This window comes from Sceloporus undulatus, chromosome 2 (genome assembly GCF_019175285.1).
Source record: "Sceloporus undulatus isolate JIND9_A2432 ecotype Alabama chromosome 2, SceUnd_v1.1, whole genome shotgun sequence".
NCBI lineage: Eukaryota > Metazoa > Chordata > Lepidosauria > Squamata > Phrynosomatidae > Sceloporus > Sceloporus undulatus.
Genome location: NC_056523.1, coordinates 6,209,819 through 6,234,426, shown reverse-complemented (window position 1 = coordinate 6,234,426; position 24,608 = coordinate 6,209,819). Strand labels below are relative to the sequence as shown.

The 24,608-nt window shown below is 42.5% G+C and overlaps 1 protein-coding gene and 1 pseudogene across 2 annotated transcripts; both read right to left on the bottom strand.

The window, feature by feature from the left end:
• LOC121923377 overlaps positions 1–10,528 on the bottom strand; it is a 45,158-nt pseudogene extending 34,630 nt beyond the window's left edge.
• A 2,569-nt stretch (positions 10,529–13,097) lies between these two features.
• LOC121924286 (neurotrophin receptor-interacting factor homolog) lies at positions 13,098–24,485 on the bottom strand. 2 transcript variants are annotated; one of them, XM_042455617.1, is made up of 6 exons: positions 24,407–24,485; positions 20,767–21,286; positions 20,149–20,269; positions 17,940–18,025; positions 17,612–17,732; positions 13,098–16,105 (listed from the first exon to the last, which is right to left on the bottom strand). In XM_042455617.1, the coding sequence occupies exons 2-6, from the start codon at positions 21,115–21,117 to the stop codon at positions 15,807–15,809; spliced, it is 978 nt and encodes a 325-aa protein (XP_042311551.1). In that variant the 5' UTR covers positions 21,118–21,286; positions 24,407–24,485; the 3' UTR covers positions 13,098–15,806. The 2 variants fall into 2 exon arrangements, with proteins under 2 accessions (XP_042311551.1, XP_042311550.1); XM_042455616.1 differs by having other exon boundaries at positions 20,767–21,387; positions 24,407–24,483.
• Positions 24,486–24,608: the final 123 nt, after the last annotated feature.

Sequence of the window (24,608 nt, the reverse complement as noted above, 5' to 3'; positions counted from 1 at the left end):
AGGAGATTCCTTTCTGAAGGACTACAGATTTGACACCCCACCTTTTGAGGACTATAGGTTACTCAGAGCTGTGTTGGGAATCAGGTTACCCGCTAGATTTTCCTAGCATCATAGAGTTGGAAGGGACTTCAGACACCATGTAGTCCAACCCCCTCTATGCAAGATGGCAGGGACTCGAGCCAGCATCTAGACAGCCACGTTTCCATTCCTGCATCACAAGGCATACTAGTGGCATCATAGAATCAAAGAGTTGGAAGAGACCAGAAGGGCCATCCAGTCCAACCTCGTCATGAAGGAAATCACAATTAAAGCATCCTCGACAGATGGCCATCCAGCCTCTGTTTAAAGACTTCAAGGAGGGAGATTCCACTACACTCCAAGGGAGTGTGTTCCACTGTTGAACAGCCCTTACAGTCAAGAAGTTCCTCCTAATGTTGAGGTGGAATCTCTTTTCCTGGAGCTTGCATCCATAGTTGTGTGTTCTAGTCTCTGGAGCAGCAGAAAAAAAGCTTGCTCCATCCTCAATTTGACATCCCTTCAAATACTTAAACAAGGCTATCATATCACCTCTTAACCTTCTCTTCTCTAGGCTACACATACCCAGCTCCCCAAATCTTTCCTCATAAGGTATGGTTTCCAGACCTTTCACCATTTTGGTCACCCTCCTGTGGACATGCTCCAAACTGTCAACATTCTTTTTGAACTGTGGTGCCCAGAACTGGACATAGTATTATGTCAGGTAAGGCCTGACCAAAGCAGAATAGAGTGGCACTATTACTTCCCTTGATCTAGACATTGTATTTCTATTGATGCAGCCTAAAATTGCATTGGCCTTTATAGCTGCCGCATCTTACACATGCATATTTCTCTTTTTGGACAGGGTAAAGGGGCCTATTCTCTAGCTCAGTGATTCCCAGACTCTGATTCTTCAGTTATTTTGGACTTCAATTCCCAGAAGCCTCAGCCATTCTGGCCAATGGTCTAGGTTCTGGGAGTTGAGGGCCAAAACACTTGGAAAAGTCAGCGTTTGGGAATCACTGCTAGCTTTTTGTGCTTGGCCAAGTAACATCTCCCCCAGCAGTAGCTGTCACTGTTCCAAGAAGGAGGCAGTTAAATAAGATGCAGTTGCACTAGGCTCCAAGGGGAAGGAAAAAAAGAGGTACACACCATCTGTTAGCGCAGCCTCATTTCTTCACCCCATTGGGTTAGAGTAGACCAACCAACTTCATTAGATGAATTGTCTTCCCTCCACTAAGAAGCAACATCAGAGACTTCTCCTAGGGCTTGAGAGCTTGCAGGATCCTAGGATCCCAGACTGCCTGATAACCTTACAGGATTCTACGGTCCTGGACAGCCTAACAGTGCTTGTTTCCCCAAATCTGGTCTAACCTTAAGTACGCTTTTGTCAAATGGATTTCCATAGGCCAAGACATTTTCTGAGGCCTCTTATTACTGTGATTGCGTGAGCTGTTTCCTTCCTTGATTGGTCTGTAAGTGGGGGTTAGCTAAACCAGAACACCTAGTTAACAAAACCTCTGATACAGAAGTCTCCAGCTATCACTGGTTCACAGAGGTATACTCAACCCACACCTTTATCTCAACATTTCCCCACATCAGACAAGAAGAGAGTCCCACCTCTGCTTCTATATTTTAAAAATACTAAGCTCCTAACATTAAAAAAAAGTATTTCAAAGCACACAAAAGTAGGGGCAGGGAAAAACAGATAAGGAACTCCAAATCAGCCAACTAGTATTAAAAACAAGAATGGAAAACTGTGTCAGTTCACAACAAAGTAATGGGTGCACATATAGATGAGTATGTGTAGGCCACATATCAGAGTAAATTGATGTCAATAGGATATACATTCAAATATAGAAGGACTAGCAAGGAACTTGGCTTACTCCAAGGAGTGGGAATTCTGCATCCCTCCAGATGTTGAGGAATAGCAACTCCCAGGGCAAGGAATGCTGGGAGCTGTAGTTACGCATCTAGAGGGCTATATGATTCCCACCCTTGTTCTAAAGATGGTGAACATTCAGCCTTGAAACACAAGTGTCTCTGCAACTACAAGACCACTATCTGTCAGCCTCTTTGTTGTTGTTGTGTGCCTTCAGGTCATTTCTGAATTATGGTGATCCTAAGGCAAACATAACACAAGGGTATTCTTAGCAAGTTTCTTCAGAGACGGTTTGCCATTGCCATCCTTTGAAGCTGAGAGAGTGTAGCGTGCCCAAGGTCACCCAGTGGGTTTCCATGGCTGAGTGGGGATTTGAACCTTGTTCTCCAGAGTTGTAGTCTGATGCTCAAACCACTACACACTGGCTCTTCTATCTGCCACTACACCTGTACAAAGACATACAAACACTTCAGTTTTACAGAATCAAACAAGACGTTAGATATGATCTGACCCAAAAGGGAGACACCAACAGGCTATGGCCACATTGTATAAACCACTAATGCACTGTCACTGCCACATAGTTGGTGGTTAGTACAACCCACTATCTTAAAATACACCAAATGGGTCCAGTGGACGGAGACTAGTTTTTAAAAAATTGAATTGCTATTTTAGATTGGAGGCATTTCATACAGAAGCTGGAGTTGTCACCCATTTGTATGTGAGTTTCCCCCTTTGTAAAAAGCTGGATGTTTACAACCTGCAACTGTGAAGCTTTTTCCACACACGAGACCTTTCTATGGTTAATCGCCAGCATGTTTCTTCTGATGTAAAATGAGGAGTGTCTTCTCAGCATAGCACTTTCCACACACAAAGCATGTATATGATTTCTCCCCTGAGTGAATCATTTGATGTCTATTGAGGTTGGACCTCTGATTAAAGCTCTTCCCACACTCCAGGCACTTAAATGGTTTTGCTCCTGTATGAATCAATATGTGTGCATTAAGGGTTGATTTTTGACTGAAGGTCTTTCCACACTCCAGGCATATATAGGGCTTGTTTCCTGAGTGGTTGATTTGATGGGCTGTGAGGCTTTTCTCCTCCATAAAGCTTTTCCCACACTCCTGGCATTTATACGGATTTTCCCATGCATGAATCGTTTGGTGTCTCTTGAGATTAGATTGGTTATTGAAGCTCTTCCCACATTCCAGGCATTCATATGGTTTCTCTCCTGTGTGTTTCACTTGATGTAAAATGAGGCCTGAGCTGTAGCTAAAACCCTTCCCACACTCCTTGCATTTATAAGGCTTTTCACCAGTGTGAGTTGTTTGGTGTGAGCTGAAAATTGACTTCCGAGTAAAGCTCTTTCCACACTTCTCGCATTTAAATGGCTTGTTTCCGGTGTGATTCATTCGATGATCAACGAGGTCTCTCTTCTCAGAAAACCCTTTTCCACACTCCTCACATTTAAAGGGTTTCACCCCTGAATGAATCATTTCATGTCTCTTCAGATGTGATGGCTGACTGAAGCTCTTCTTACATACCTTACATTTGTAAGGCTTCTCTCCAGTATGGTTCATCAGATGTGCCGTAAGGTTCCTCTTCTCAGTAAATGCTTTTCCACATTCCTGACATTTAAACGGTTTCTCTCCTGTGTGAACAATATGGTGTCTCTTGAGGTGTGATCTCTGATTGAAGCTCTTCCCACACTCCTGGCATTTGTAAGGTTTCTCTTCTGGGTGAGTAATCTGGTCTTTAATGATGGTGAATCCTTTGTTGAAGGTCTCGCCACTTTCCAAGCAATCATCCAGTTTCTCCCCTGTGTAAATAATTAACTTTCATTGTGGATAACAGAATGAAAAAGCAGGAAAAAACAGACTCTTGAACTCAAGGAGCCCTTCAGGGTTGCCACAGTGAAAACTGGAGAAGGTTAATGCATCTTTAAGTGTTGTGTAGAAGAGGGAATTTTGGCAGGCGTTGCTTGTCACACAACCAGGTAACAAGCAACACCTGCAGAAATTCACTCTCTGCACTAACATTAAAGATACAGTAACTGCCTCTGGTTTTTGCTGTGACAACCACAGACATAGCCCTCCAGATGTTTTTGCATCTGCAACTCCCACCAGTCTCAGGAATTTATCACACAGGAGGCTAAGTGCCTAAATGCCTGAAAAATACCGCAAAAGTGGGGCATTAAGTATTAACATGAAAATAACCCATACAGAACGTGGACAAAATTAGCCTCTTTTTACTTTTGGGAGAATCCCAAAAGTAAAAATCAGCCAATTTTGTCCACTTTCTATGTGGGTTAATGCCAGATTAATGCTCAATGCCCCCGACATCATGTGAAAACAATCCCGCTTTTGCGGGATTTTCCTGTTTTAAACCCCGTTTCTGTATGGGATAAACCCTGTGTGATAAACTCCTTAGTCAGCATAGCCACTGGTAGAAGACATTGGGTATCACTGTCCAAAATGCTCAGAAGGGCCACAAGTTACATTTCTCCACAGTAAGTGAACTGTATTGGTTAGCATTAACTGAGAACTCAGACTTCTATATTTGAGGCAGCATCTCTCCCTACTTATGTCTGATGGAGGGCTGAGGTCTCTTGGGGCAGCCATCCTCTGTATTCCACCAGTGAGGTCAATACACTGTGCAAGGATATGGGAGATGGCCTTCTCAGCTGTGGTACCCCAACTGTGTAATGCTCTCCCCTTGAAGACCCTATTGGCACTAATATTCATTTTATTTAGGTGCCAAATGAAAATCTGGCTGTTCACCAAGGCCTCTGGGCTTCACTGATTCACCTCAGATACATTTGCCTGATGTACATTGTTTCAACATTTTTAATCTTTGTAATAAGATGTATTTCATATATTTAATATGTTTTAGTTTATTTTTTATTGTTTAAAGCTGTTTTTAAGTTTTTATTTTAATTTTTCTTATAATCTGCCCTGAGATTTTTTTTGATGCAGGGTGGGGCTGAAATATTTTAATAAATAAATAAATAAATAAATAAATAAATTCAATTGAAACTGGAATTCTACTTCCCCAATCCAATCACTCATGTGTGTGATAATAAAAATAAAATACAAACTGTAAGCTGCAAGTACTGACAGCACAAACTGCAGCCAGGAGCAAAAGTTATATACACAGTATTCATATATCTGAAGAGAAACTCTCAGCAAAGGAAAAAGTCCTATAATCTAAAAAAAGGTTTTAAAATTACAGTCAGCCTTCCCTATCCAGTGTTTTTATCCACAAATTCAAGCATCCATGGCTTGAAAATATTGAAAAATACATTTAAACAAGCAAACTTTGATTTTGCTATTTTATATAAGGAACACCATTTTACTATCCTTTGTATTTAATGGGATTTGAACATGATGCTCAAGGGCACACACGCTGCAAGCACATACACTTGGATCTTCTCTCAGGATGGAGGAGGCTGTGGGATTTGATACTCGCTTCCTACAATCAGGAGGACCTAAAGATGGTAGTGCATGCACTGGTAACCTCAGGGCTGGACTTCTGTGCTCTACATTGGACTTCCTTTGTGCCAAGTCTGGAAACTCCAACTGATTCAGATTATGGCAGCTAGACTAATTATGGGTACATCCATGCCGATCTTATAATCACTCCACTGGCTGCCAATTAGTTTCTGAGGTAAGTACAAAGTGATGGTTATTATCTTTAAAACCTTACATGGTTTGGGTCTACGTTAGCTATGAATAGCCTTTTCCTGTACAATCTGCCTAGTACACTCGGGTTCTCTGGGAAATGTTTGCTCCAACTGGCCAGGACTAGATTGGCAACGGTTTCCCAGAGGACTTTTTCGTCTGCTGCCCCCAGACTGTGGAATGACCTGCCAGAGGAGATACAACAACCGAAAACTCTGACAGCATTTAAAACAGCATTAAAAACACATCTCTTCTGGCAGGTCTACCCAGTCGATTTTAAATAATGACTTTTTAATGGGTATATTTTAAGAGTTATGATATGAATATATTTTATTGGTTTTACAGTACTATATTTTAACTGTTGGTTTTATGTGTTTTTTTTGTATTTTAACATGTAGTACCCAGTGTCATGCCCTGCAGAGAGGCGAGGGAAATAAATAAATAAATAAAATTATTATTATTATTTGTAAAATGAACAGTTTAAAATTCTCAGATAGGAAACCAGTACAGACATATTTGCTCAGATATGGCTGCCATAAATTGATTTTGGAATTATCATAAGACGAGCACCGGGTTGGACTTTGTAGACCCTTCCAACACTAAGATTCTATTAAAGTGAAGGAAGTAATAATTCACTACCGATAGAGTTTTCCTTTCAAGCTGTGATAGATGGCCAAATAAACAAAACAAACAAACAACAGCATTTCCAGCAGCCAGGGCAGTGGGACAGGGAAAAACTTGATCTACCTGTGTCCAGAGAGTTGGAACTCAGCTCCTCAGCTGTAGGTGAAGTAGACGCCACCTCTTGGTTTCTTGATTCCAGATGGAAGTCACTGTTAGCACCTGTAATGAAGAAGACATCAATCCACCCTGTTTTGCGTGTCCTCTGAATCTTTTTCTCACAGTTCTCAAAAACAGAATATAAGGCAAGTTAAGGAAATCAGTAGAAGTCCCTGCACCCTTTAAACATCTTTCTATGCCAGGGACTACTTCAAGTCACCCTCACTTAGCTTCATAGGATGGCAAAGTTTCTTCTCTGAAGAAACTGAAATCAGAAAACAATGGAAAGTGATCAACAAAAACAACTTCTGCAACCCCTTTGCAGGGCTGCTTTGATGGATCTGCTGTGGCATGCTTTGCATCAGTTTAAATGATGAATTTTAAATGTAGATTGTTTTAATATGTATACAGCTTATTTGTCCTTTAAATTGATGTGTGTTTTAACTGATGTCTTTTAACTGATGTTGTTTGTCTGTTAATTGTTGTTCTCTCCCTCAATCCATGGGGAGAGGTGTGGAAGAAGGAGTAGTAGTAGTTCACTTATAATTTTAACAAGGGAGGGTAGAAGTAGGGGGATTTACTGTTCTGAGGACATTCCTCTTTGCTTCTTTAATTCCTCCATAGGTTGCTAGCCCTGAGAAGCTATGTGCTGGAGGAAGACCTTATGTCTTCCACCTCACCTGGGAATCATGCTTCACTCCCTCCTGGGGGAAACACTGGAAGCTGCCTTCTTTTTGAACCACACTGCAGGAGTAAATGGACCTCTCAGCCAATAAAAATACGGGATTTCACCTACCGTTTAAAACTGCAGTATGTTTTGGACCACAGTTAAACAAGCACACATAGTTGTTAAAGCTGAAAGGGAATGATGGGGGTGTGGTACTAAGGAAAGGTAAGGTGGTGTTAATTTAAAGGGTTGCCTGGTCTTTGAGTCTGGAATTTGCAGATGTGTGTGCAGGAATTTTCCCACAGTCATTGGTGGGAAGCAAATAATGGTGAAGAGACTGGTAGCATTGGGGTCATTGTTAAGGTTGTGTGAATGTTTGTGGATTATGGCACTTCTGACTTACTGTCAAGAACTGCTATAACTACCCTCAGTAGCTCAGTGAACAAGTCCTCTGTGTAGCAAACAGGTAACTTTATTCCAAAAAATACCAGGGTGTTAACAGGAAGGCATCTGAAGTCAGAAATGCCATAATTGTAGGGTAACTTTCATTGTCACAAAAATGGAGGTATAATCCAATGTTGAACAAAATGCATGTAACAAAATCTACTTTTGTAAACTAAGGGTCCCAATGGGACCATAAGTAGAAACTTGCAAACTAATCTTTCTCAAACAAACATGAGCCTTACCAAGAGAGACCACCATTACATCCTTGTCATCCTCCATGACTTCCCTGTGATGAGTGCTTTGGTACAGATTCAGTGAGGCCTGCTTCTCTTCAGTAATGTACACAAAGGCTTCCTCCAAGGTCACCTGAAAGAAGAAAGATGGTTTGCTCATAAATCAATAAAACTCATGCCATTCTAAGCAGAATCCATTCCATCTAAGAAGGGAGCGAGTTAATGAAAGATTTGGACTTTCAGGAAGAGTGTGAAGTCGAAGGGTTTCACGGCCAGCATACATGGTTTTTTGTAAGTTTTTCGGGCTATGTGGCCATGTTCTAGAAGAGTTTCAGGAACAGCAATCCAACTGATTTTAGTAGGAAGCACAGGGGGAAAAACAAACTGTTTCAGACCAAGCAAAATCTGTAACGGGCAAGGACCACTCTCAGTACATCTTCCCAGTGATTACTTTGATACCTGATCCACTTACAGATGTTTTCTTTGCACAGAGAACTGACAAGCAATTCTGCATTACATTACAGTATGACAACCTTCATATTCATGGGAAATACATTCCTAGATTTACCCTGAATAGTGAAAATCACAGATAATAGCAAACCCTACATTGGAAGTTAACCACAGAATTGCGCTGGAGGACTTTCAGATGCCAAGAGACACCACCTTTTTTTCAGACGCAGGTAGGAGAAATCACCAGTACTAGTTCCACGGATATGGGAGATATCATAAAACCATAGAGTTGGAAGACCATCCGAAACCCCCTGCTCAATGCTGGAAATCCAGCTAGAGCATCTGTAGCAGATAGCTGTCCAGTCTCTTTCTGAAAATGTCCAGAGAAAGAGACTCCATCAACTCTCTAGATAATTACTTCCATTACCAAACCACTTTTTACTATCAAGAGGTTCCATCTAATGTTCAGTTGAAATCTACTTTCCTGCAACTTAAATCTATTCAACCTAGTCCTACCTTCTGGGGGAAACAGAGAACAAATCTGTCCCCTGTATTCTGTGGCAGCCCTTTAGGTACAGTCGACCCTCGGTATCCACAAATAATCCATTCCGGACCCACCTACCTTGCGGATACCAAAATCCACAGATTTTCAAGTCCCATTGTTCCTAATGGTGGTACAGCCACGTGGCCATGCCATCATTAGGGTCAAGAGGACTTCTTGCCAGCCTCCACACCAAGGGCTCAGAAGGCCACAGAATTCACTCTGCCAGAATATAAACAGTGAATTCTGGTCCTTAGGCAATTGCCAGGGAGATGCCCGCTGTGCTGCCTCCATACCCATCTCTCCCACATTCTCATCAGTCACTGGTCAGAGGTGCCATCAATCACCTGGGCAGTTGGGTTGGCCAAGGACCGGGTGATTGACAGGTGTCTGCAACCAGTGGCTGATGAGAATGTGGGAGAAGTGGCCCAGTGGGCATCTCCTTGGCAATCACAGTGGGCCCTGAGTTCACTGTTTATGTTCTGGTAGATTGAATTCTGTGGTCTTCCAAGCCCTCAGTATGGAGGCAATTAGGAAGTCCTCTTGTCCCTAATGAGGCCAACATGGGCTTGTCATCTGCCAATGCGGGTGGCAAGTCTGTGGATACTGATGGTTGTCTGTATTTACAGAGGACAATTGTGTTACCCTTCAGTCTCCTCTTCATATCTTGGACATCTAGAGAAAAATATGCACAATAGTATTAACTCAATAACTAATGGCATTTAAAGCCCTAAACACCTTAGTATGTGTGGAATTTGCGATACCCACTAATCCCCAACGTAACAATTAGTAGAGTTACATTTTATATCTCAAAAGACTGAACAAAATATAGAGCACTTCAATTGCTCTCAATCTACTAAGGTCCAAGGAACAGGCACCTAATTTCCATTTTTTTGGTGCCACTCGAACATAGATTGTAAAGCACTGGGAAATAGTCAAAGTAAATGTTGTTGGACTGCAAGTCCCAGCTGCCTGAAGCAACCTAGTTGAAGGTGAGGAATTCTGGGAGTTACAGTTCAACGACATCTGAAAGGCCTTATGAGTCCCATGCTAATTCAAGTTAGGGAAGGAGGAGGAGCAACAAGGCTTCCTAATGCTTTTCCTAATGCATTTCCTCTTCCTCCTCTTCATTCTTTCCACCTTTTTGTCTTTTTAGAAAAATGCTTGCTCAGTTATGCATCTACAGTACAGAGAATAGGACTGAGAGTAACAGAGGTAAGCTCCAGGAAAAGAGATTCCAGCTCAATATTAGGAGGAACTTCCTGACAGAAAGGGCTGTTTGACAGTGGAACACACTCTTTCCTCAGAGGATGATGGAGTCTCTTTCCTTGGAGGTCTTTAAACAGAGTCAGGGATGCTTTGATTGAGAGTTCCTGCATGGCAGAATGGGGCTGGACTGGGTGGCCCTTGGGGTCTCTTCCAACTCTAGGCTTCTATGTCTTGTTTTTCAATCTGTAGAGAGAGGTTGCTCAGAAGTTAATAATAATTTTTATTATAAATTATAATAATGTTAATAATATTAATCTTTATTGTTATTATTGTTGTCCATTCCACCACTCACATTCCTTCACAGCCCACATTCCCCATCCCAAACAAGCAACCCCTTTAAGGCACACAACAAGAGTACAAGAAAACAACAACAAAAACAAAGTACAACAACACCCAAAACCCACCAAAACTGCTGTGCCTTTGGCTTGGCCCATGAAAGGCTTGGGCTGTTCTGTGGATTCTGGGTGTTACTGTACTCTGCTGCTCACAGCCAGACTGGCCCTTGGATTGATTTGCAGTATTAAGGTTAGGCTTCCGTGGCTCCCTCCCAGCAAAGCCCCAATGGCCCAGACTCACCACCAGACTCCCCCCCAGAAGGGGAAGGCAAGGCTCCCTCAAGAGGCCCAGAGAAAGGGGGCTCACTTGGCAGTCAGTGGCCGCTCTGCAATCCCTGCTCTATCACCCCTCCACCTAGGGACCTCCCACCGGAAGCGGAAGCAACCGCTTCTGCCACTTCCGGCATGCAACTTTTTCTGGCCTCTCTAGGAATCTGTCTCTTTCATCTTAACTTTTAGGAGACCAAGAGGAAAAAGGGAAAGGTGGTTAAATCAATGCAGAATGGCCCCTTCCCTCTTTTAAGTCCTTCCTCTTTTTCTTTGTTTTCCAATTCAGAAGGGCTTTTAAAACTGAAATTATAGCATTCATTTTTATTAAACACCAAAGTCCTAATCCCCCAGGAGCCTCAAAATGGAGGACCTTCAAGAAGAATGGGGGGAAATGACCAAGTAAAAGTTAAAAACATTCATATAAATGTAAGGTACTGCACTTAGGGAGGAGAAATGAATTGCACAGATATAGGATGGGGGACACCTGGCTGAATGAAACTAAGTGTGAAAGGGATCTGGGAGTCCAAGTAGACCACAAATTGAACATGAGTCAACAATGCAGCAGCTAACAAGGCCAATGCGATTTTAGGCTGCATCAATAGAAGTATAGTGTCTTGATCAAGGGAAGTCATAGTGCCACTCTATTCTGCTTTGGTCAGGCCCCAGCTAGAATATTGTGTCCAGTTCTGGGCGCCACAATTCAAAAAGGACATTGAGAAACTGGAGCGTGTCCAAAGGAGAGTAACTAAAATGGTGAAAGGTCTGGAAGCCATCCCCTATGAGGAACAACTCAGGGAGCTGGGGATGTTTAGCCTGGAGAAAAGAAGGTTAAGAGAGGTGATATGATAGCCTTGTTTAAATATTTGAAAGGATGTCATATTGAGGAGGGAGCAAGCTTGTTTTCTGCTGCTCCAGAGAACGGCCAGGAACAATGGATGCAAGCTCCAGGAAAAGAGATTCCACCTCAACATTAGAAGGAACTTCCTGAGAGTAAGGGGCTGTTCGTTAGTGGAACTATCTCCCTCGAAGTGTAGTGGAGTCTCCTTCTTTGGAGGTCTTTAAGCAGAAGCTGGACGGCCATCTGTTCGGAATGCTTTGATTGTGATTTCCTTCATGGCAGAAGGGGGTTGGACTGGATGGCCCCTGCGGTCTCTTCCAACTCTACAATTCTATGAAATGGGGATTGCAATAAGGAAATCAGAAGAAGATTAATAATGGGGAGAGTGGCTATGAAAGAACTAGAAAAGATTCTAAAATGCAAAGCTATACAACTGAGCATAAAAGTTAGAATAATGCAAGCCATCGTATTCCCTATAATCATATATGGATGTGAGAGCTGGAAACCTGATAGGTTTGCCATAGCATTGCTGTAAGCCACAAACAACTTGAAGGCACACAACAATAAAAATGATGGGATATTTGGCGTATCTTGCCCTGTTTGCTTATAGCAGGAGGTTTGGAAACATCTATGGCGCAACTCTTCTCTGCATTTAGATGATGCAATAATTGTTCTGTTTGCACATTGTAGTTTCATCACAGTCAACTCTGGCTGCACCCACACTGAAGCCATAATCCAGTCTGACACCACTTTCACTGCCATGGCTCAACGCTATGGAATACTGAGATTTGTAGTTTGCTGTGGTGTCAGAGCTCTCTGACAGAGAAGGCTAAAGCTCTCACAAAACCACAATTCCCAGAATTCCACTAACAATGATCAATGGTAAAGGGGTGCCAAACTGGATTATTTCTGAAGTGCAGATGCAGCCTTTGTGAACCAATTGTTCCTTTAATCATAGAAATGGCCAATATTTATTTTATCTATGTTTTGCTACTGTTTGCACAACAGAAAATGTAGCTCCTTTGCAGCTCCATCATTTCCAGGGCAGGCAGAAATTATGTCTCTGTCACCCTAAAATGTCATGTTTTTGTGGCAGCATTGAGTTTGCTGCCACACTGCAGAAATAAATCAGTTTGATACCACTTGCTCAATGCTATGGAATTATGGGATCTGTAGTTTGCTGGGGACACCAGGAAGACCGAGTACTTCACCAAACTACAAATCCCAGAATCCCATAGCATTAAGCCATGGCAGTTAAAGTCATGTCAAACTATTTTATTATTGCAGTGTGGATACACCCTAAAATAAGAACAGACTTTGTACAGGGTGTCATTGTAGGTAACAATAAACCACACTGTGTTATGTCAAGAAAACATTTTAATTTCTTGGTCTTTATTTAAATTTTAACAATTAAAACTCAGTAAAATCAGTGGAATTGGCCACTGACTTCTTAGGGTTATAAATAAAGTCTGGATGGTATAGCATTTAGTTTTGAACAGAGACATGGAAAAACAAATTCAAGTGCTCCTTTGGGGTTGCTTAATAGAGAACTCTTGCAGGGATGGAGAAGGGGATATACAGTCAGCCTTCCATATCCACTGGATATTTTATCCATGAATTCAAGCATCTATGTCTTGAAAATATTTTTAAAATGTATAAATTCCAAAAAGCAAACCTTCACTTTGCCATTTTATAAAAGGGACATTTTGCTATGCCATTGTATTTAATGGGACTAGAGCATCTACGAATTTTGCTGTCCACATGTGTGTGTGTGTGTCCTGGAATGAAACCTCAGCGGATAATAAGGGCCCACTGTAGTCACATAACTATGATATCATCCCAATAGGTCAGTCAACCTGAAGGCATATAACAAGAACCAAATTAAGGAATGAATAAAATATGGGACTTTTTGTCTAAAGACAGTGTATCTCTACATATCTGCTGTAAGAGTCCTCTGTATCCATGGATCCACGGATTTTGATTCAGCCATCCATGGCTTGTGCATATATATAAAAAATCCAAAAAGCAAACCTTAATTTTGCCATTTTAGGTATGAAACGCCATTTTACTACACCATTGTATGTAATGGGACTTGAGCATCCATGGTATCTGTGGGGATCCTAAAATTAAAGTGCTTCAGATACCAAGGGCAATCCGATCATTAGTTTTCTTAGCAAGATTTGTTCAAAGGGGATTTGCCTTTTCTTTCCTCTGAGGCTGAGAGGGTGAGATTTGTCCAAGGTCATCCAGTGGGATGTGGAATGTCATGTATATCAGCAATGATGTATTAAAGTTTTTTACCCCAAGTCTCGGGTCAAGTTCTACCTTCAAGTCTCAAATTGAGTCTCAAGTCCTTGCAAAATCCTTTCAAATCAAGTCCCAAGTCTGGGAGCCAACTTTAACAGAAAAAAGGGAGGTAGGGCACATTTTTCAGAGGTGAACAGCAAGTACATTAAGTAATGGGCTTGAGGCAGTGCTTTAGGTCTGCTTGGTGTCTTGTCCCCACTGCACACCATCAAAAGCTTTAGAAGGATCCTTCTGTCTCAAACCTGTTGCCAAACGCATTTGCTGTTTTCTGCTGAGAAAATGTGCCCTTGCCTGCTGCTCAAAGCGAATGATACTAGCAAATCAGTTGCTAAAAATATACAAGTCACGAGTCAAGTCACTGTTGTCACTAAAGTGACTTGAGTCCAAGTCAATTGATTTGATTCTACATGACTGTAAATCAGTACTACTCAAAAGGCTGAAGTGGTACCACTCCATGGTGAATTTCCAAGAAAGAAAAACTAGTTTTGACCAAGGGGCACAATTATAGTACCAATCCCTGACACATTACAAAAAAATAGTCACTGGTCCCAAATATCAGAGAGCTTGAGAAGCACTCCAGAATATGCAGCAGGTTTGTTGTTTTATGCTATAAAGGCTACAACATGAACCAATGGACTCAATAAGGATATCCTAATTAAAACTTTAGGGACAACTCCATGAAGTGGAATGGAATATTTTGAACAGTGATGGGCAAACATTAAGTGATTTAAAAAAAAAAAACAGATTTAGATGGTCACCTTTCAGGGATGCTTGAACTGTGCATTCCTCCCCTAGCAAGGGGTTGGACTAAACAGCCCTTGGGGTCCCTTCCAGCTCTATGATTCTAATTGTTCCAGAGAATGAAAAATAGTATCTACTGACAATGAGGGAACAAGGACAAAAAACAGGCATATGCAGGTAGGCATCTATGCAAGCCAGCTATTACAACATGTTTACAGGGGTCAGATTTATATTAAAAACAGAGAAACAGCAGTATAGCTGTCCATCTACTGACTGACAAATTGTGGTTATTTATCCATATGAACCCAGAGTATGTCTCTTCTCAAATATGTGGTCTCCAGGGTCCCTTGCTCATCTGTTACCTTCTAGACCATACATGCAGAAGGACACTGGCAAATTTGCCAATCTGTGTTCTAGAACAAAAACCATATACAAGATACCATTCAACCCCAAAGGGAGACCCAAGAAGTGATAACCACATAAGCCAGTGTAATACCACCAGTGCCTAATGACCCCTATTAAGCTGAACCCACTAGGCCTTATTTTTTAAAAAAATATTGTTGAATCAATTGTTAGTCTAGATTGGAGACAGTTCGTATGGAATATAGAGGGGTTTTCCATTCATGTGCAGTTCCTGTCCTCTATGAATGATTTGATGTCTTTTCAGGGTTGATCCCTGACTCAAATTCATTCCAGCCTCCAGGCATTTGTATGGTGTCTCTCCCGTATGAGTCATCTGATGTGCAATAAAGTTTCTCTTCTCACTATAGCTCTTCCCACACTCTAAACATTTATAGGGTTTTTCCCCTGTATGAGTAACCTGATGTTTATTCAGCTTTGATCTCTGGCTGAACTTTTTGTCACAAATCATGCATTTAAATGGTTTCTCCCCTGTGTGAATTATTTGGTGCCGAATGAGGTGGGATTTCCAACTGAAGCTTTTCCCACACTCTAGGCATGTATATGGTTTCTCTCCTGTTGAAACATCCTGATATGTTCTGAAGACTGCTTTGTGACTGCACTGATTTCCAAACTCCTGGCATTCATCCCCTGCATGATGCATCTGATGTGCAATGAGGTTTCTCTTTTCAATGAAGCCTTTCCCACAGTTCAAGCATTTGTAGGGTTTCTCCTCTTTGTGAATGATTTGATGCCTCTTGAGGGCTCCACTCTGATTGAAGCCTTTCCCACATTCCAGACAGGTGTACGGTCTCTCTCCAGTGTGGATGATTTGATGTCTCTTGAGGGTTCCACTCCGACTGAAGCTTTTGCCACACTCCAGGCAGGTATATGGTTTCTCACCCATCTGAATGATTTGGTGATGAGTCAGGTGTGGTCTCCATTTGAAGCTGTCACCTCATCGCTGGCATTTATGGGCTTTCTCCCCTGTATGATTTCTCATAGTGCAGTTTGGGCCTGATGTCCAATGGAAGTATTCTCCACAGCGAAAGCACCACGTACCTTCCTCACCTTTGTCTATTTTTTCATGGAATAGGATTTCCCAGATGTCAGCATGCTGAGAAGAAGAGGGCGGTGTCCTCTTTCTCCCCCTTGTTTCTGTTCTTGTGCTTTGTTCTTTCCCCTTTTTACATCTGGTTCTTTCCAGCCACACAATACATGGAGCTTCTTCATTCTTTTGCTCCAGTTCATCACCACCTCAAAAGACAGACAGACAAATGGTAAGAGATGTCACTCTGACCATGGAGGGTTAGGGCCAAAAATGGAACAGTGTGGTTAAAGGAGGATGGGGCAATGTCCAGAAGCAAGAGATTCCTTTGTGCTCTATGACAGGAGTAGCATGCACAGGCACACATTACTTAACATATTACTTAACATGGGTGCATTACAGACCGCCCAAAAGCGGTCGGTCTGCCACCGCTGTCATTAGCTGCACCAAGAAGCCCCAGCAGCCAGACCACGAGGCTTCCTGGCGCAGCTAAAAAGAAGCGCCGAAATGGCATTTCTTCTTGGCACCCGGAAGTGTGCCAAGAAGAAGCGTCATTTCGCCACACCGCGTCACTTCCGCTGCGCCACGTCCGGACGCTATGCATCCGAGACGTAAAGATGTGGCACCTTTGTGGACGGGCGCCGCCATTAACTACGTGCTCCACGCATACTAGGGACAGGGCCGGTTAGGAAGGTAAGACCCTTCCTAACCCTAGCAAGCCCCTTTCTAACCCTAGTACACATGGAGTGCGTACTAAATGGCAGTCTGTAACGCGCCAAAGTCTTTGACAAATAAATTCCTTTTTACAAAGCCTTTTTACCCCTGCCCAGCCCTTCCTTTCTTCCTTGTCCTTTGTCTAGCTGGATATTTTTAGCAGTGTTGGCACTGGGAAGATGATAAAGGAAAGTCAGACTTTCAGTGCTAGGCTGCAGAACTACCATATATACTCTACTGTAAGCCAACCTTATCTATAAATTGAGGGTGGAATTTGGAGCCAAAATGATGAATTTTGATATGACATATGGATAAGTTGAGGGTACATCTTAGGGGCATGTAACAAAGGATGGAAAGGATGGAAAACAATGCCAAAGAACTTACAAAATTCCAGCATCATAACTATTTATGCTCACTCTAAAGGCTGGATGGGGAGGGAACTACACTAAATCATGTCTATGCAATGTGTGGAGGAGGCAATGAGGAGTAGGGGGTGCTAAGAAAGGGCACACGTCAAAACGAATGAAAAGGAAAATCAAAGAAAATTGTGACCACATTAGCAGTGATTGCAGTCTTTAACTTTAATGGGATAACTTTGCCTGATTTTAACTCAGAAAAGCTGACAAACATACACAAATGTACTTGATTCTACTTGGTGGTCCTTTGAGGGGAAGTGCAAAAAAGCTACCACTGCCACCATTTTCCAACCCAGACATTTAAAAAGGTCAGAAATGGGGCTGTGATGGAGAGAGTAGAGGGGATTGATGCTTCTTTTAGATGCTTCCAGAATGAAATAAACTCTCGCCTTTTCACCACTATACTAGTTAAAGTATAGTACTTACACTGACCCATGGATAAGTCAACCCAGGTTTTTCTGATCAATTTTTGACTAAATTTTCTGACTAATGTGTATAATAAGTATATAGAGCAAGTATGCAGAGTAAAATCACTTTGTTCCACTTTTCAACTGACTACTGATCAAAAGCCAGAGGGATACTTACCAAAAAAAGACACCATTCCATAATTCTCCTCCATGACCTCCTTGTGCAGGGCTCTTTGGTCCGAGTCCAGCAGGGCCCACTCCTCCTCAGTGAAATACACAGCCACCTCTTCAAAGGTCACCTAAAAGGGAAAGAGACTTTCAGATGACAGATAACTAACACTGCTCCACTGCTAAACCAAATCTGAAAATAATAAAGCTGATGCAGTGGAGGTAGAAATACAAAAGATTTCAGCCTTCAGGAATGGCATTCCCAGTAATGTGCTTTCAGGCCAAGGGAGGTAGGTAGAGGACAGAGAGCTCATCCTCAACTATTCTCAACTGCCTACCTGTTCCAGTTTTACATAAACTGCTTCCGTTGCATCACAGGTAGGAGACGAACAAGTACACATTGCTGGCCTCTGTGGTCCATTTTCTGAGAGGAATGGAGAAGGTTAGGGAAAATTCATTTATTAATTTGTTCTTAAACCTAGATGGATTCTAACTGCACTGGGTGGGGTGGTGGTATGATATAAACCAAGATAGGAATATATCTCTCTATGGGGCCAAACAAACAGGCCAAAATAAAGCTGCTTCGGGTCACTTTCGAGGTATGCTGTTTAAATGACACACACATCTTAAGAGGCCAGAAGCTGTGCCAAAGCTGCATTCCAGTCCTTAGGACTGGAGCATGACTTTGGCATGGCTTCTGGCCTCCTAGGACACATGCATAATTTAAACAGCATACCTCCAAAGTGACTCGAAGCAGCTTTATTTTGGCCTGTCTGTTTGGGCCCTATGAATCCTTTAGAGTGCTAAGATTGTCCAGAGATGCTTTTCTTTCTGTCTCACCACCTCCACAGGCACGTTTCATGGGAACAAGGGAGAGGGCTTTCTCGGTGGCTGCTCCCAGACTTTGGTTCTCTCTCCCTAGAGGCCAGGATGTCTCCCTCCTTACTCTCCTTTTGGCAACATGTAAAAACATTTTTGTGCTGTCAGTTTTTCAGATTGATGAAGGTTGGACTTTTAAATGGTGTGTGATTCAGATTTTAAGGTCTGTATATAGTTTTTAATACATATCAGGGTTTTTAGTTTTTAATTGTTGTTTTTATGCTTTGATATTATGTTTTTAATATGTTATACTGTTTAATACTGTCTTAAGGAGGGGAGGGATAAAGTGTTTTTAATTGTAATATTTTATATTTTACTGTTGTCAACCGCCCGGATTGGTTTTCCATAGGGCGGTATACAAATAAATATTATTATTATTATTATTATTCAAATATTTGTAAAGTTTAATTTTATAAACTGCTTAATTGTTTTAAACTGCATATTTATGTTTATTAAATGCTTTAAAAATCTGTATTGTTTTAAATTTGTTATTAGCTGCCTTGAGTGCGTATATTGGAGGAAAAGCAGGATATTAAGTAAGTGAGTAATTAAGTAAATAAAGTTGCATCACTTCCTATTGCCATTTTGAGAGATACTGCAAAAGAAAACAAGTATTTGGGCTTAATTTGGGAAAGCGCAGCCTGTGGAGGGGGAGAATTCTTTGTCACAGACACAGTTAACCATGCCTGATTTAAACCAACAAAAAAGATTAGCGATTCCAGGAGAAAGACAGAGGAGCTTTGAAACACAGAACACATTAAGGTGAGGCTCATAACAGTGTTTTTTCTAAACCTAACCTAGGGAGGCCAAGGATTTACCCTGGCATGTGCTCCACCAGTGACTTGTGGCCTTTTGAGGATGAACTCTGGGGCTGGCAAATGGCTAGAACACACACCCACAGAAGCAGCCTTTCAATCAACAGTATATATGTTTGATACAAAACCAGAAACAAGGAAGTAAGTTAAAAGGTCATCTAGGCTTTGCTGAAGCAGATAATCTGCTAAAGGCTGTGTCTCTCTTATCTGAAATGCTTGGGACCAGAGGTCTTTTGGATTTTGGAATATCTGTATTTGCCTATACATACATAATGAGATATCTTGGAGATGAAACCTAAGTCTGAACACAAAATTCCTTTATGTTTCATATACACCTTATACATATTGCCTAAAGGTAATTCTATACAATTTTAAAAATAATTTTGTTCATGAAACAAAGTTCTGTGTTCACTGAACCATCAGAAAGCAAAGGTATCACCATCTCAGCCACCCATGGAAAAAGTTTTGGTTTTTGGAATATTTCGAAATTCTGGACAAGGGAGACTCAACCGACACAAAGACATCTATGAGAGGTGGCCATCCAGCCTCTTCTTGAATGCATCCAGGAAGGGAGACCCCACCACTTTCTGAGGGAGATGGTGGCAATGTCAACCAGGTCAGGCCAGCAGGAATTCCCTTTGAATATTTCAGTTATGTGTATGTGTGGAGTGGAGGTACAGAGGAAACCACATCCTGCCTCTCCATGTTGAAAGAGTGAAACTGCTTGTACAAATTCTTCTGACAGTTGAAACCAAACCTTTCTTAGAACCTAGTATCTGAAGGAAGCTAAAAGCAAGCCACATATACTAAGAAGTGGGAGATGGAGCTTTAAAAAGGGACCATGGGTTCTTACCCACTGAGGTGATCCTTTCTTCATTCCCCTGCTTGATCCATCTGGTTAGTGATTTCCAATGAGCCTTTGGTGGAGTTTTTTCTGCCCTCAGAATATTGGTGTCCACTTTCACAGAGAGGCCCTACACCAGAAAGAGCAGACAGAATGTCAAAGGGAAAGACGAGGAGGAGATGGGAGAGATCAGAAAAATAAGTGTAATAAGCAGAGGTGGAGAATGTTCACCTCAAGGCCTGCAGGGGCCTAAGACCCGAGAGCCTGACATTTAAAATGTTGGTGATGATTTTTCAGAAAAAGACATCTGAAAATGTCTCACAACCACCACAAAACCCAAAGGTTCTGCTCCCTTCAGCCTCCCAAGTCCTCCTTGTTCTCAACCCTCCTGAATCCCTCCAAGGAGCCGAAAACTGTCCAAAATTAGAAGTATCACAGTATCACCTCCTGTTGTCTTGGGAGCACTCTTTGGCCCATGGGAGTGAAAAATGGCTTCCATCTCCTCCACAATTACCCACTCCTGGTATAGTACAAGCAGTGGGTTGAGCAGTAATTGCTGGAAAGTGTTCAAATATACCTGATCAACATTCTTAGCTCAATGATAAAACCAGGATAAAACGATCTCACCTGCTGCTCTTCCTGCTCCTCTTCCTCCATCTGACTTAGGAGGAAGCCTTCTGCCAAGGCCACTGCCTCTGAGCTGGTCTCTGGTCCACATTCCCTGACCCAGCTCTCCATCTCTGGGGGAAGGACAGCCAGGAACTGCTCCAGGATCACCAGGTCCAGGATCTGAGCCTTGGTGTTACTCTGTGGCTTCAGCCACTGATGGCAGAGTGTGTGGAGTCGGCTGCAAACTTCTCGGGGTCCCTTGGCTTCCTGGTAACAGAACCTCCTGAAGTGCTGCTGTCGAACATTTGAGCTCAGCATCTCTTCTTCCCCCAGGATTTTCTGTGTGTTTTCCCCCCCAGAGTTCCCCATCCTGGATGGTATTAGGGTCTCTTCCTACTTCAGATCCAAGTGACTCTTCTTCTTCCATTTTTTTGTTCTAGGCTGCAAAGTAGCCTCCAGTGATACCAAAGAGGCCTCTCTTCTCTGTTGGGTTATGCAATAAAGCAAAGTCTGCACAAGGCAGTGGGATCATCAAGTCCTGGAAGTCCAATGAAAAGATCTATGAATCAAATAGTATTGACTCTTGGGAAGCAGGAAGCTTTTTATAGACACTTTCTAGGTTGCTAATGGTTCAGTTCCCTGTAGAAAAGGCAAAGATCATGTCTCAAAAACAAACTATTAATCTCTCTCTGTTTCACCTTCCTCTCCTCAATTCACAGCCACAAAATCCTCTCCTCTGTTTGTCTTTTAACTGCCACTTCCCCACCACCACCACCACCACCTGGGCAAATGGAAATTGGCTGGACACTGGCTTGAAGAGATGGGGCCATGTTAACACATCTGTGTGTGTGCTGCAGAAAATTCCTAAACTGATGAGGAATTGGTGGCAGAATAAATCCTGCTTTTGTAGTTACATGAAAAAAAATGCCTTGATTAATCACACCCACACCATTGCTCATTGGCCAAACAGAAGGAAAGGCAGTTGGCTCTTGTGTGCTTTCAACTGGTTTCTGAGTTATGGTGACCCTATCATAGGGGTTTCTTGGCAAGGGGACTTGCCTTTGTCTTCTTCTGAGGCTGAGAGTGTGTGACTGGCCCAAGGTCACCCAGTGGGTTTCTGTTCCGAAGCGGGAATTTGAACCGTGTTCTCCAGAGTCCTAGTCCAACAAACCACACCACCATGCTGGCAGTAGCAGGCTGCTTTCTTGCAAAATAATGGATAAGAATAGTGGTTGCACATGTTGCCTCAGATTGCTGGTTCATCAAAGCATCTATGAATCCCGCACTTCTCAGGATACCCTCATATCTAAGTACTGTATATACTCACATATAAGTCTAGAAATTTTATTCAAAAGATTGAACTAAAAAAGCTGGGCCAACTTACCCACGAGTCAAAGTACTGTACTTTATTATCTAAAAAAGGAACCATCTTAATCCATCCTGGGAACACCTAAAAAAGCACCAGCTTCTCTCTACTCTCTCATCCATCCAGCCTTTAGCATAAGTACAAACAGTTATGCCTGCTGGGATTTTGTAAATTCTTTGGCATTGTTTTCCTTTGCTTTCTGCTTTATATCCTTTGTTACAAGGCCCTATGTTTTACCCTTGACCACAGATCATATCAAATTCCTTAATTTTGGCCCCCAAACCTGCCCTTGACTTATATATCAGGTTGACATATAGTTGCGTATATAAAGGACCTCACCAATCTAAAAATACCAGTCTTGACTTGTTTTTTTTAAGGATGCAGGCAGGTCAATTTGTATGAAACTGATATAACCCAATAGTCCAAAATATACGTTTGGTTGACCTAGATTCCCAGATTTACCTACAAAATGTCTAGGTGTCTAATGTCAGAAGGAACTTCCAGGGGACATGGCCAAAACTGAGGAACGTAGTAACTATACCTTCCTCTCTTTTTATTTCTTCCTCTTTTTCTCTCTCCCTCTGCCCCGCTTTCAGCCTTTCTCTTTCTTTACCTATCAGCCAGTGAACAGGCAAAATCAGGAACAGGTAAAGTTTCACAAGGCAGTGAAGTTACACTGAAGAAGGACTGAAAGGCTTGAAGTCCTCTATCATCTAACCCACCCAGATGAACTATGGGCACCCAGACCAAATCCCAAGTGTGATGCAATGGCTTTAGAAGCTGGCCATCCAGAATTGTAGTCCAATGCTCAAACCAATACACCACCTTGGATCTCTCAACAAGCAGCACCTGCTGAAATTCTCTCTTCTGCGCAACCACTCAGTGTACCAGTGCTCCTCTCCAGTTTTCACTCTGGCCACTGTACTTAAAGAAGCCACCAACTGGAAACTAAAAGGGGCAACCCTCATGGAAGAAAGCCAGGAGACCTCAAAGCAAGGCAGCGGAAAGCAACACCTGAGATTCCTTTTGGTACCCTAGTCTCCAGCACTTCCAAGGTGGAGGGTCAGGGTTGCCAGAGGCTGCAGAAATAAAGCCATCTGACACCACTTTAAGTGCCAGGGCTAAGCGCTATAGGATTCTAGGATGTGTAGTTTGGTGAAACATTTAGCTTCGGAGAGCTCTGGTGCCATGGCAGTTCAAGCAGTGCCAAGCTGCTTTATTTCATATTGCACAGGATGGAGCTATAGTTTTTAAACTACACTTGTCCCTCCACATTTGCTAAGCCTAGGTATGGGGCACAGGACCCCCATGAATGCAGAAATACCGGAACTAACAAAAATACTGTATTTTTACTTGAGACAACACTTCTCTAGGAATCTCTTGATCCTTCACTGCAACTCTGCAGTAAACATCTGCCATATATTGACCGTAGAATTGCGCTGGAGAAGCTACAAATGCCTAGTAGAGTATTCCCTCTAGGAATCTCTAGGTCCTTCAGTGCAACTTTTGGTTAAGATTGACCACTGAGTTGCGCAGGAGGACCTAGATATTCCTAAAGAGAACATATTAATAAAATCCATGAATAACCAAATGAGCAAAAGTCAAAGCCACAAATGTGGAGGGACGAGTGTACATTATTTCCACAGTGCAGATGCAACCAGAGAAGGCTCAACATCTCACAAAAATTACAAATCCCAGAACTGGATAGCATTGGATCCCAGGATTCCACAGAAAGGAGCCATGGCAGTTAAAGCGGTGTCAAACTGCACTGCATCTGCAACACAAATGCACCCTCCATCAGCGAGTTTTGGTGCCACAGTAAACTACAAATCCCAAGATTCCATAGCATGGAGCCATGGGTCAAGGCTATTGGATTCTGGGATTTGTAATTTTTGTGACGTATTTAGCCTTTTATGGGTACACCTGCAGTGTAGAAATAATGCAGTTTTGGCACCACTTTAAGTGCTGTGGCTCCATCCGATGCCACCCTGGGATTTGTAGTTTCACAAGCTTCTCTGGCAAAGAGTGCTGGTGCTTCACTAAAAAAAACCCTACAAATCCCAGGATTCTATAGTAGGGAGGAGTTAAAGTGCCTTGTATCTACAGTACAGACACGCCCTCTTGTCAGAGAGCGCTGGTAGCCATAGCAAACTACAAATCCCAGGATTCCACAGCACTGAGCCATGGCATTTAAAGTCATGTCACACTGGATTAATCCTGCAGTGTAGATGCAGCCCTAGAAACAGGACATCATCATCCTCGCAGCGGCTCTCTCCAGCCAAGAGGACTCACCTTTTCTGCCCCAGAGAGGAAAGGAGCGAGGCAGCAACTCCAACCCTGCTCCTGTTCGGGGTCCTCCAGCCTCTCTGGCCCCTCTAGGCATCAACTTCCGGGTTCTTTGCATGGAAGCCACGTCACGTGGCACAAGCTAGGAGGAGACGCTCCTTCCCTCCACTCGCTTCCCCACTGTCCTTCCGCTCTAGGAATTCACCCA